Consider the following 13,716-nt stretch of genomic DNA (forward strand, 5'->3'; position numbering starts at 1 on the left):
GTAAAGTAAACAATAGAATTACCCTTGGATAAAACACTGTTGTTTTTCTCCCTAGTAGCAATAACATATCTAGTTGACACAACCCAAACAAACAGGCATCACAATATTTGAATTCTCCAGTGCTAGAACTGCCAATTCGAATGATGGGAAAATTTAGATTTGTTTGATTTAGTCACGCGAGAAACAAAGATATTTGCCAAGTGGTTTGAGCAAATGAATTTTTACATGGAATGTGCTGCAAAGAAAATGTCGGAATCTTTTTTTCATATGGAAGGTAGGAAACAAACAAACAAATAGCCGAGAAAAAGTAGCTTGAAATTTTAATCCTCTATCTTTATGATAATCGCTTGAATCGCACAGACCCGAAAGGAGCGATAAAAGTCAGACAGCTTACCCAGTTGCCATTCTAATTTAGTGTAGTAGCAAAAGTTCCGATTGGCATCTCTAAAATATTCTATCCATCCAGCAAAGCAACACATCTCAGATGTTTGGTACCGTACTGTGATGGAGAATCGTGGCAGTATCACAGTCTGGGTAGGTGGCAGCCTCCATTCCCTTTGTTTACACACCTTTTCTCGTCTCTAGGCGGTTGGCCGTACCGTCCAGATCATCAAATCTTCGGCGCAGAAAATGGAAACGAAACGATCAATAATTGATTGGCACCGAAGAACTTTACTTGTAAACATGGCAATTCGAGTCGAGTGTTCGTCCCGCAAGGACGCCCCCGGTATTCCGCACGGCGCCACCACCCAGCGTCCTAACCACCATCTCCACTTCGCTCCCCGGCCACGCGGGCCAGCCGGGCTCCAAAGCCCCACAAGCCAGTGACGGCGGCCGGCTTCCCCGTTCCACAGATCGCCACCGCCCCTCCCCCAGTCCCTACCTGCCGCGCGCGCCAGCAACCGCCTCCCCCTCGCCGCGCCCCGGCGCCGTGCCGCCGTGAGCACGCTTTCTACAGCTCGCCAGAGTCAAACCCCAGACACCGCCTGCGCGCGCGCGCCGAGAGCTCTGCCGCAGCATCGTGTCGCGACGCGGCGCGGCCTCCTCCGCGCGATTCCGCTCCGGCGAGGCGGGCCGATTTGGCGGACCCCGCGGGATGGGGGATCTGGCGGGGGCCGCGAGATGGTGAGCACCAGCCGGAGCGGCTCGGGGCGCGTCGCGCAGAGGGCCGGCGGCGGCGGCGCCCTACCCGTGAGCCCGCGGGTGTCGTCATCGCAGCGCAGGTGGTGGGCGGCCTCTTCCACAAACCCATCCCTCGACCGGGCCGCGCGCGCCTTCTGCCTGGCCTCGGCGGCGCTGGCGCTCACCTGCTTGCTCTACCTCTACGCGTTCCGCCACGACCCAGCGCGGGGGCAAGCCGTAACCGCCTTCACCACCACCTCCACCACCTCCTCCTCCCCCCACCACCGCCCCGGAACCTGCGACGTGTTCGACGGCCGCTGGGTCCCGGCCCCGACCTACCCGCTCTACAACAGCTCCGAGTGCGCCTTCGCGGAGCGCGGCTTCGACTGCCTGGCCAACGGGCGGCCCGACACCGCGTACCTCCGCTGGCGCTGGCGGCCGCGCGGCTGCGACGTGCCGCGCTTCGCCGCGCGGGCCGCGCTCGAGCGGCTGCGCGGGAGGCGGGTCGTCTTCGTGGGGGACTCCATGAGCCGCACGCAGTGGGAGTCCTTCATCTGCATGCTCATGCCCGGGGTCCACGACCCCGCCTCCGTCTACGAGGTCAACGGCAACCAGATCACCAAGGTCATTCGCTTCCTCGCCGTCAGGTTCGACGCCTTCGACCTCACTGTTGAGTTCTTCCGCTCAGTGTTCCTCGTCCAGCAGAGCCCTCCGCCCAGGCACTCCCCCAAGAGGGTCAAGTCCACTCTCAGGCTCGACAAGATGGATAACATTAGCCGGAAATGGGCCAATGCCGACGTTCTCATCTTCAACACTGGGCACTGGTGGACTCCCACCAAATTGTTCAACACGTAATCTCTCTCTCTCTTGCTTTGTTTTGCTATGTTCATTTTGTAGTACTAACCATCATATATCATTATATGCGTATGTGTTTTTCGTCCGCATCGCATCTCATGTGTCTATATGTAATTGGTTGAATTGAAAAAAATAAACAGTGGGAATAGGTAACATCAGCTCTATTTCTGTGATATCACCGATTTTATGTATTTGTATGCTCTAAGTCCCCATTCTGCATCACAGTAGATTGCGCATTTTGGTTCAGCTGGTTTTAGATAACTGGATGTTTAGCTACCTTTTTTTTTCCTAGTCAGGTTGCATTCCAGACCATATGAGATGAAGTTTTAGAGGATAAACATTTTATTCGGTTTTACGTAGCAGATTAATAGCGTATATGAGATGAAGCCACATTGTGAGCGGTATGGTCAATTGACCACAAAGGTTTTTGGCAAATCCTTTGTATACAAGTATTAATCATGCAAAATAAAATTTATAAAACTTGTATGAACACATGTATTTGACATCGCAGATTCGAAATTACATCACAGGCTTGAAGGCCTGGCGCCGCCACTAAAAAGTAAGCAAAACGGGCACAAAGCAACAACCACTAGCTTGCGCCTAACTCAGCTTCGCCTTCCTATGCTCCTCAAATCAAACATATATTTGTACGTGGCAATATGAAGAGCAAACTTGATACTGGGAGGGGATGAGTTATGGAAGTCAGAGAGCAATCAGAATTTGTCAAGAGGAAGAACCAAACAAGAATAGCAAGGGTAGGGAAAAATTCGTAATTAGTCATTCTTATTATGCACCTAACATTACAACTCCCAGACTGTGCTAAGTCCACCAGTCGTTAGACCCTTCCCCTCCCCACCTTCCCCTCCTCAACTTTTTTAAGTTACCGAAATTCACTAGTTTCTTTTATGCCAAGTTGCAAAACAGTCATACCTGCCCTTCACTAGTTTTTTATATGTGTGTTTTCCGTTAGCATTGCATTTCATGTGTGTATATGTAATTGGTTGAATTGAAAAAAAAAACAGTGGGAATAGGTAACATAGTCTCTGTTTCTCTGGTATCACCGATTTAAATATTTGTATGCTCTAAGGCTCCATTTGGCATCACAATAGATTGCCTATTTTGGCTGAGTTAGTTTTAGATAACTGGATGCTTAGCTACCTGTTTTTTTCCTAGTCAGGTTGCAAACAAATATATATCTGCAGTCCCCAGCATATGAGATGAAGTTTGAAAGGATAAACATTTAATTCACTCTCTTGAAGGGGATTTATCGCTGACATGATCCCGTGTGCCCTCCTCTTCATATTCTGATACAACAACTAGGATTGATGGCGAGCCTGGAACCCTTTCTCCTCCGCAGGGGCAATTCCTGAAACAAGAACAAGTTGTCCTATCTAAAAATAATTTTAGGTAACAGACTAATAGGGTTTTTTTACAACTTCTTTCCGATGTCAACTTAACAAATAAGTAAAACGAGCACAAAGCAACAACAGCAAAGCTTGAGGCTAACTCACCATCTCGTTCCTATGCACCTCAATTCAAATGTACTACCTCTGTACGGATTTAATTGACGCGTGGATGTAAAGCAAATGAACTAGATGTGGTTCTAATCAAAGTCAATTAAATAAGAACGGAGGGAGTATATGCTTACACAGAGATATGAACAGCAAATTTGATACTGGGATGGGATGATTATGGAAATAAGTCAGAGAGGATGAACCAAAGAAGAACAGTAAGGATATGGGAAATTTATTGTGTTAGGTCCAGCAGTTGTTAGACCCTTCCCTCATCCCTCTGTAGTTCCTCAACATTTGTACCTTACCGTCCTTCACTAGTTACTTTTATGCCAAGTTGAGTATAAAGCTGCGAAACAGTCATGCCTGCACTAGCAATCTTCCTACTCATAGGCATGGGCGTGTCATTGGTTAAGCTGGACCTTATATGATCTTGTTGCTAATTGAAAATATGATTTTCTGATGACTTAACAGATGCTATTTGCTGGATGTTACATGTCTTCCATCCAGCATGGTTTTCTTTTTCAAATTAGTGGTTAGCTTCTCTGTGATAATAGTGGGTTACATAGTTCTGTGATATTTGAGAAAGATCATGATTAAATTACCCAATCTTAGTATTTTCTTGTTCTAACATGAAATCATTGACAACTGGTACATCCTTTTTGCCCATTTAAATGTTACATATTCATGCATATCTGAGTTGAGTCCAACTTCAAAGATATCCTAGTTTGATCTGATTTTTTCTTCCCAACAGGGGTTGCTATTTTCAGGCTGGACGTGCTCTCAAACTAGGTACAACCATTGATGTTGCGTTCAGGATGGCACTGCAAACTTGGGCTTCTTGGGTGGAAAGAAGAGTTGATTTAAACCGAACACATGTGTTTTTCCGCACGTATGAGCCATCACATTGGAGGTGTGTTTATAACATAGTACACTACAGAGCTCTTCTCTTGTGTACAGCCTACTTTAATTCATGCTTTGCCAGTTTAACTTGAAGTGATATATAGATGTAGTGTACTATGCATGCAATTTAATCATAAGAAAGTATGTGAAAAATTCTGTAATTTTCTTAATAGTTTGAAAGTAAGGATAGAGATCATTTATGATTGCCTGATATAGTGATATATGATGGCGAACAATTTTTTTATGAGATGTAAAATTTAGATAACAATCGTTATCTGCATCTGAACACTGCTAGGTCCACATTATGTAAATCACATGTAAATTAAATCCTATTAGTTGCTATGCCCACACTTGAACAGTAAGGAGATGAGTAATTCCACTGATTTAATTATTATGCTATCATTTTGCATTTTTTTGTTGATAACCTATCCATTTAACCTCATATATCATCTGTCCAATTTCAAATATACACTCTACTATGCAATGTGGATACAGAGATTGCTTCCAGCTCCACCAAGGCATATATAGTAACTTTATTTCACTGGATCCCACCTCTGTGTCCAATTTCAAATATACACTCTACTATGCAATGTGGATACAGACATTGTTTCTTGAATTTATGTGGGAAACATGTAAGATTTGGAATGGAAATTTAGCTACAGCTTAACAGTTACCTCTGATTCAGAATTTCTTCTTACACTTCATTAAATCAAATCAAGAATCTCTTTTTATTGACATTACGTTTATTCCGGAGCAAGGGGGAGACGTCGCATATCTGCACAGTTCACTAACAATTCTGAGCTGTACATATGTTTACGTTCCAGTATCAAATTGTGTCTATGCCATTGGGTTCACTATCTGTTTTACACCACTTCATTTGAAGTAGCTGAATGTGTCTTGCAAAATACTAAGTTCGTTTCTTCTGTTCTTATAATTCTTTCCTTGCTATGATGTATCTTCTTTGTAAGAACTAACGAAACCTGCTGTTTCATATTACAGCGATTTAAACCAAACGATATGTGAAGTAACAGAAAAGCCTTCACCTGAGGCCAAAGGAAATGACAAGAGTGAACTTGGCGATATACTTGCTGATGTTGTCGCCAGCATGAAAGTTCCCGTTAATGTTCTAAATGTAACTTTGATGGGAGCCTTCAGAACTGATGCTCATGTTGGCGCATGGAGTTATCCTCCTACTATACTTGATTGCAGTCATTGGTGTCTCCCTGGAGTTCCCGATGCTTGGAATGAACTTGTATTTGCGTACCTTTTTACAAATGGTGAGTTCATTTTTTACGCCAATGTGTGTCTTCATTTCTTTGAATACTAGTAATGAAATGAAGTCAGCGGTTAGATAATTCTTTCCATACAAAAAAATGCTCTTGCAGTGTGTAGGGTCCAGTTTATCCCCTTTCCCATCCTTGCATTTGCATTGATATAAATTTTCGAAACTTGATATGTAATGCATAAATGTTTGGTAGTTGTACACAACTACGATGCGTCACATGAACAGAGAATTCATACTTACTCAAAGCAGATGGTGTAGAATGTTACAGTTGACCCCATGATAATCTAATGAAAGAATTCAAATAGACCAAATAGCTCTTATTGATTCTATCCTTTGTTAAGTTAACTTATAGTCTACCAGAAAATGTTACTCCACGAGTTCACAGCTTGATCATTAAGTTGTACTGATGCGACTGAGTTGGCATACTACCGTACAACGTCAGTAACAATATGGTTTGAAATTCTTTTAAGTGTTAAAAACTACTACTACGTATTTTTATTGTCCAATTTCCCAGTTGAATGTGTTCATTGTTATTATGTGTTGAGCTAACATTTCTTAATGTCTTAAATTCTCAGGTTGGCGAAATATGGCGGGGTGACTGCTGACTCTATACTCTATTTTCTTTTCTTCCGCACCTACATATCCATCTTGCGATTTTGTCAGCTATAGATGAGCAACCGAAGCCCTGGAAATAGCTCTCATAGGTGGTTAACAGGATCCTGCATTCTTTTCTCTCTTGTACAAGGTGATGTGTTCATTCTGAGATGTAGATTTTGTATCTTTTCTTCTTCAGATTGTCCATGGTAAAAAAGCATCACACTTTGTTGCATGCTTCTTACAAATTCAATTTATACGTTGTCCAAACATGTGTTTCTACATGTATGTAATACTGACAGGGCACTTCACATGATGTATAAAAATATGTTCTTTTTCAAGATAAGCGGCAAAAAAATTCCATTGCTGTATTATCTGCATAATGTGCATTTTTCTACACTGTACTAAAATTCTTGATACGCCTTAATCTTTTTTGTGTAAGAAAGTACTACTGTAATATAAGAAGTTATTACATTTACAACATATATTGATTGTAATAACATCTAATATTATGCGGAGGGCGTGATGCGTTGCAGGCTCAGCTCCAATGATCTTGCATATGCTTGATGCTCAGATCTGTAGGTTTTTTTTTTTTTGGCCAAAGAAGAGTTTCGGGCAAAAGCCCTGCCACCGGCTAGTTCGGCGGAGTGAGTCACCGTTTGCTTTGTGTTTGTGTGGTTGGCTTTTTTGGCGGCATCTCCATGACTCCATCGGTGAGAGTGGTCTCGAGTGGGCGTGGCGTGTGGTGTTGGTGGTTGTGTCTCGTGTGGGCTTGATCCTTGTATGGTTTTCGTCAACTCAGATTTTTTTTCTTAATTAATGGATGAGAGTAATCAATTAATGCCCAGGAATATGATTTTGTCAAAGCTTCGACATCTCTATGTTAAATAGAGGATAAGCTGAGGTCGAGGAATATGTTTCAGCCAAAGCTTCGATCTGTAGCGACCAGAACAGTCTCACACCTGATATACCATTGCCATTGTCTTTGCTGTCGTGAAAAAACATTCCGTGTTCCCAGTAAGAGAATTTACATGCACAAATAACTTATTAGCTAAATCAACCCAAATATTTGTTGACCATCGCCGCTGCCAGACATGAGGCGCAGCCAGGACGGCAACATAGGGTTTACATTTGTATGGGAAAAGACCTAAGCATAGCTACCTATACAAGCTGCTGCTATGCATGTATGGTGCTATACATAAAGCTTTCTGTATAAATATGTCTCGGGTTATCTACACAGCTCAAGAGCTTGACAAGCTCACAGTAGGTGTCGACAGCACAGGGGTGCTCTTTGTCCGGTTTGTCTCGCCCCAGTGCCACAGCATGCTCTCCCAGTAGCAGAACTTCTCGAAGCAGATCTTGAGCCTCGGATCAGTGATGTTCCGCCGCCAATGGCCGTCCTCAACGTTTGCCTTCTGGGCCTGCCTCCGGTCCCATTCCAGCCCAGCCTTCTGCCTCGTTCTCAGAAGGCAGTAGGACTGAAGCTTCTGAGGCATCTTGTCGTGCACCTTCCACCACCGGTCGTGCGCGACATCGCTCGCGAACTCACGCATCATCAGGTTGTTCCAGTTGCAGTCATAGTCCCTGAAGCACAGCCATGGCTTCACGCCTAGGTAGTGGAGCACGTAGAGGCTCGGCGGGTCGGCGCCAAACAGCTGGGTCTTCTTCGCCTTCATCGCCTCGCTGTCACCCTCCCAGAAGTGCTTCAGGAAGTTCATTTGCTTCGGAATGCGGTGCCACCATGTGAATATCTCATTCAGGTACCCTTGGTCACCGCCGTTGTACGATGTTATCTCGTTGATGTGTTCCATCAGCAGCTGGAACGTGCAGTTTGAGGGCTCGATGACCATCACACCAGAGTTGAAGAGGGTCGCATTGTTGCCAGTTGCAGTGATCTCTGGCATCGCAAACAGGAAATCCACATTCCTCAAGATGAGGAGGTCAGCATCAATGAATATGATCTTGTCATAGTCAGTCAGCTGCCATAACCTGAACTTGCTATAGTTCCACTCATTGTAGGCATCACGCTCAGCTTTTGGGTTCCTGATTCTCTCGATTATTCTCACCTTCCAGCCCGCAGCTTCCAAGCCTCTCCGGTGATGATTACTTATGGTATCATCAACAAGGATAACCAAGTCCCTGGTTGATCCTGCTTGCCTGATGCTCTGAGCTGCTGTGATAGCACCACATACGTATTCACTCGCTGAATGCAGTATCGTTGCATAAGCTTCTCTTCTTCGATCTACTGAGTAAAGTCTTGCTGCACCCATAAGAACATATGTTATCTACTGAATTCAAATTTTATTCAGAAAACGAGTAAAACGGACAATGCCAATTCCATATATATAACTGGAGACTGGACCTTAATAATCAGTAGAAATATCTATTTCTTCAGTACAACTTGTCTATGACAACATTAGATGCTATTTTTGCAGAAAATAATTGTTCAGAGTATCATTTCTCTAGCGAAGAGCAACATTACTAGGTCACTGGATATGCATGTATGAATTGCTTTAGAAAAGAACTATTGTACTGAGATGACAAACATAGGCTTAAACATTGAGTACAAAGCAACAAACCTTTGGCTTTAAGTGGAACGGCAAGCTCACACGATCCAACAGGAAGCCTAAGCTTCTCCTTTATCGCCCTCAAATCAGGCCTATACAACCAAGCATTGCCTTCATGTTTCACAAGGTTCTTGCATGGGAAGAGATTAGGAATCGGGAAGCAGTCCGTCACAAAAAGCACATGGGCCTTCCGGTTGGCTCTTGAAGAGGTCACGGCCAATTTTGCCGCTGAGAGCTGCAAATGGAGCCTGGCAACATCTCTTGACCAACCTGCCACCCTTGTACAGGGAAGTTTCACAGCAATAACATCAAACGATACACCTTTTCGGGCATTAGGCTCTGGAAATGATGGACAGGATGGTATCTCAGAATCCTCCTCCTCGTCTATCCATTCAGGATATAGGGCAGGCCAAGTAATGCTTTCCTTGGCATGCTCTAGTCTTATAACTGAAACATGGCTTTCAGGGAGTATCCGCGACCAAGAGCCGAACTCAGTGCTATTAAAATTCAAGAGTCCAACTTTCAGCTTTTGGTTACCAGCCTTAAGATCTTCCAGTGATGAATATACATCATCCCACTGAACATCAACAGATGATACATATCGTGGATCAGAAATTGTTTTGTCCCATATCCAGTCAACATCGACATACCTGCAAACCATATACACTTGCATGAGATAATAGTCATAGTGTACATCAGAATTTATGATTCCTTTTAACGTGTCATAGATAGTTCAACGAGATCTGTTTCAGTAATTTATACTTACAAAGAACTGGATTGTAGTTGGCGCTCGTACAAGGTCGGAGTTAGGAGGGTAACAAACGTTGCAGAAATAATAGCTATAAGCAGGTAGCGCAAAGATTTGAACTTGCAACCACAGTTCTTCTCGAGGACAAGAACTTCATAGTTTTCAACATCTTTGAAACTTTTGCTTTTGGTGGCCCTTCTCTTGGTAGTATCATCACTGCAGAAAGCAGTAATAAATTCAGTCATGTACACATCAACTCAGAAGAATTCGGAAATCAATGAACTATTCTTGCCTAGAACAGGAGAAAATATAGATGGTGTACCAATGAAAATGATCGTTTGGTTATTTATTAACAAGTCAGGTTATGATGTTCCTCCTTTTTAATACATAGGAATATGTCTTTTCTTCCTTTTTCACTTTAATTCTCATCGTAATCATGGACAGTTAACTAGGATTTGTAGGACACACCTGGGAAGTTTTAGTTCAGAAGCACAAATGGAAGCATCAGAATTCCAAATCTCAAATAAAGGTTCCCCAAAACAACCGCAAGGATACGAAAGCTACACTAGTAGAAAGTAACACTTTCAGGTCCCTAATTTTCCTTAATAATCAGTTCGCCAGGATAGACTAGGCAGCAGTTTTATATACAGGTAGTGCCACTACATCATCCTTTCAGCTTGTGCTACAAATCAGAATAAGTGGAATGCTGATAGGATTGGGCACTTTATGGGCAAAAATATACAAGTTAATGTCCCATTGAAGTGTCCAAAGTGTGCCCTTTTAAAAGGGATAGAATGCCACATCTTTCAGGAACTGAAAGAATCGCTATAAATTATTGGTCTAATCAATAAGGTGACTTTGTACCTAACTGACAAATCTTTGATCGACTTCAATTCAGAGCATGATTGGTCGTTTGGTACCGTTACGATGCACAAATTGGAGTCTTCTTCCATGACTGAGCCACCTCACTAACGGTCATTCAAAAATGAAGTTCAGAGTTCAGACTGAAGAAAATACAGAATAAAATTCTTCCTGAGCTTGGCGTACGAATGAAAACAATTGATTGGTTCTTGATTAACAAGGCAGGTAATGATGTCCCTCTTTTTTAATACATAGGTACATGTCATTTTCTTCGTAATGATGTTCCTTTTTTTAATACATAGGTACATGTCATTTTCGCCCTTTTAATTTTGATCTTCCTTTCAACTTTATCGAAAAAATGATCATGGACAGTTAACTAGGATTTGTAGGGGACACCTGGAGGCTGGAGAGCTCTCACAAGGAAAGCGCACGTGTTTTCACTAGAAGGTTTAGAGGCACAAAAGGAAGCATCAGCACTCCGAATCTCGCGTAGAGGTCCCCATAAACAACCGCAAGGATACACCCGCTAGGCTAGTAGTAGAAGGCAACACTTTCAGGCCCCTAATTTCCCTTAATAATCAGTTCGCCAGGATAGGCTAGGCAGCAGTTTTATATACAGGCAGTGCTCCCCTGTTACATCATCCTTTAATCCTGTGCTGCAGATCAGAATAAGTGGAATGCTGATAGGCTTGAGCACTTTATGGACAAAAATACATATTAATGTCCCCATTGAAGTGTCCAGAGTGTGCCCTTTTAAAAGGGAGAAAATGCAGTAGTATATCCCCGATTGTTGGATGAGACAGGGAGTCACACTAATAATGTTTGCCAATCAAAAAAGAAGTCCAAAGAAACTAAGGTCACGAGCACTGACAAAATTTCCGAGTTTTTTTCCTTGTGTGGGCTTGTACTTTTCATTCTCCAGCCACATCTTTCAGGAACTGAAAGATCGCTATAAATTAAGGTGACTTTGTACCTAACAGACAAATCCTTGATCGACTTGAATTCGCAGCATGATTAGCCGTTCGGTACAGTTAGGGTGCACAATTTGGAATCTTCTTCCATGAGCCCCTCACTAGTATTGTCTAATGCTCGTTCAAAAATGAAGTTCAGAGTTCAGGCTGACTTCTTTTTTTGACTGTTCAGAGTCCAGGCCGACTTAGTTCTACTTGTACATTCATCACGGGAGGAGATGACCCAAGGATGCTGAAATCACTACCTGCCGGCAGCACACGCCAAGGGCAGCATCCCCTACACGTCACGCGTGGCGATAGCAGAAAGGTTATCTCGAGAGAGGAAGCTGATACGTCCATGAATTCAAGAGGTCAAAACGGTAGGAGGGGGGAGGGAGGAGCAGCAATGGTGAAAAACATTAGCTTGGAGTAACTAACCAACTAACTGACGGGCGAGAAAACATTGCCCGTAATGCGAGATTGCGAAACGCAGAGCGGCCAACCACTTCACCACCGGCAATAAAGCGGGGGGAGCGGCCCGTCACGGTCGTCGACCGTCGTGCCGGTCCTTTCGCTATTGCCGCCGGTAGTTCGGGCCCCCGGTCGATCTAATGCGGCAGGCGGCGCGCCGTCGGCGGGCAAGTCGAAGCACGGGATACAGCGAAGAAAAAGAAAGGACTTTTTCGATTAAACGGGGCGGGATTGAGGGGAATCTTACGGGGCTCCAGCCGGTCGGTAGCGCTGCTCCATTGGACCCTCCTCCGTCGGTTCTCGTCCTCCGCTCTCTTCTTCTTCTCCGAGGAGCGAAGAAGGTCACGCCGCCGCCGTCGCCGTCACGCCGCTTCTCATCTGCAATCACAACAAAGGGCAATGTCACGTAAAACGCGCGGGCCACCGGCACAGAAACAAGAGGGGCGGTACAACGAGAGGGATGGAGAAAACAGTGGCGGCATGGATCAACACACCATGGACTGATGGACATGGGGGAGAGAACCGACAGCGCGGAGATAAAAGAAAATGAGAGAAAGAAGAAGAGCAAAGCAGAGGGTTCCCTGGAGTTGGAGACCCGATGCAAACACGACGACCCTGACACATCCAGCCTAGAAAATCAGGAATAACAGTAAACAAATCGATCTGCAGTGTTCGTTTTCATTTTTTTTTTCTTTTCGAGGGAAAAAACAGATTGCCGCTGATCATCACGAAAACGGAAATCGCCAGACGAATCAAAACAAACAAATGCTGGCGCCATCATCGGCGCAAAGAACTCCCGAGAACCAAGAACTCATCGGTAACCATGCCCAGCGCAAGAAGAACCAAGCGGAAAGAGCCGAGAACAATACGAGCAAGGAAGGACTCGCCATGGCTGCAAGGAGTCGGACGCCATACCCGCTAGACGGAACGCCGGCGAGCGCCGAATTGGCCGATGATGGAAGGTGGAAGGCGAGAAACGGGTGCGTCTCCTCGGCTCTGCTTCTCTCTCTCACCTCTTTCTACGGACAGCGCACTCACGCAATAAAACTCCACTCGAGTGGTGTGTGTATATGAGGGAGAGCTCAAGAGGAGGCGAAGCTCTTTTATATAGTCGGTAGCAACCCCACAGTGTATCCCCAGCGGGGGCTGACGCGGATGCGCAGTGGCAAGCGCAGCAATGGCGACGGATTGCTTCTTTCTAATCCCCAATTATTGTTATCAAACAATCGGGTGGGCGTACCACGGCCGGTCAAGGCCAAAGTTTCAGGGTGGCCAGGGTGGCCATTGCTACGCTGTGCGTGAGGACGACGGGTTTAGTCGGCGAGCGCACGTTTTAACCCGGCCGGTGCCACCGAGGTTTTACCGGGATGGTAAGATTTTCCTCTTGTTGGTAAACCGCGGAAATTTAGCAACTGCAACAAACAGACAGATTTGGTGCCAAGAATTCGGCTGCGAGCCAGACTTTGGCTCCGCTCGATTCCCTACCGAAATTAGGTTATAAAGCACAAAGAATTCTCCTTCCCAGATAGTAGAAAATCTTGGCTCGGTCTGTCGGTAGCAGATCAAACAGCGACCCTGAATTACGTCCCAGAATTGCTAGCTTTCGCCACCATTGATCGCAACAATGACAGGGCTCTGAAAGCTTCTTTGCTTGTCAGACCAAAAATACATCAAGATGGTCATCAGCAAACAAATATCAAGGTACTCCCGGCCGTGGGATCCACGCATTACAATTCCAGAATTGACTGACGACCCGACGCCGGAGCACCGCGATCGGTCGAGGGATCGCGGCGACCGTGGCGGGCGGGGCCATGCCGGAAATGTGAAATCAGGGAGCGGTGGAGGGTGA

General features: G+C 44.9%; 2 protein-coding genes across 2 annotated transcripts; one reads left to right on the forward strand and one right to left on the reverse strand.

Annotated features, from left to right (window-relative positions):
* Positions 1-1,122: 1,122 nt before the first annotated feature.
* On the forward strand, positions 1,123-6,674 carry LOC124705428 (protein trichome berefringence-like 7). The gene is made up of 4 exons (XM_047237153.1): positions 1,123-1,973; positions 4,243-4,401; positions 5,391-5,668; positions 6,252-6,674. The coding sequence occupies exons 1-4, from the start codon at positions 1,123-1,125 to the stop codon at positions 6,272-6,274; spliced, it is 1,311 nt and encodes a 436-aa protein (XP_047093109.1). The 3' UTR covers positions 6,275-6,674.
* A 585-nt stretch (positions 6,675-7,259) lies between these two features.
* Positions 7,260-12,976, reverse strand: LOC124707882 (UDP-glucuronate:xylan alpha-glucuronosyltransferase 1-like). The gene is made up of 5 exons (XM_047239580.1): positions 12,783-12,976; positions 12,115-12,245; positions 9,604-9,801; positions 8,850-9,487; positions 7,260-8,530 (listed from the first exon to the last, which is right to left on the reverse strand). The coding sequence occupies exons 2-5, from the start codon at positions 12,144-12,146 to the stop codon at positions 7,512-7,514; spliced, it is 1,887 nt and encodes a 628-aa protein (XP_047095536.1). The 5' UTR covers positions 12,147-12,245; positions 12,783-12,976; the 3' UTR covers positions 7,260-7,511.
* Positions 12,977-13,716: the final 740 nt, after the last annotated feature.

The sequence above is a fragment of the Lolium rigidum genome, chromosome 4 (assembly GCF_022539505.1).
Source record: "Lolium rigidum isolate FL_2022 chromosome 4, APGP_CSIRO_Lrig_0.1, whole genome shotgun sequence".
In the NCBI taxonomy this organism is placed as follows: domain Eukaryota; kingdom Viridiplantae; phylum Streptophyta; class Magnoliopsida; order Poales; family Poaceae; genus Lolium; species Lolium rigidum.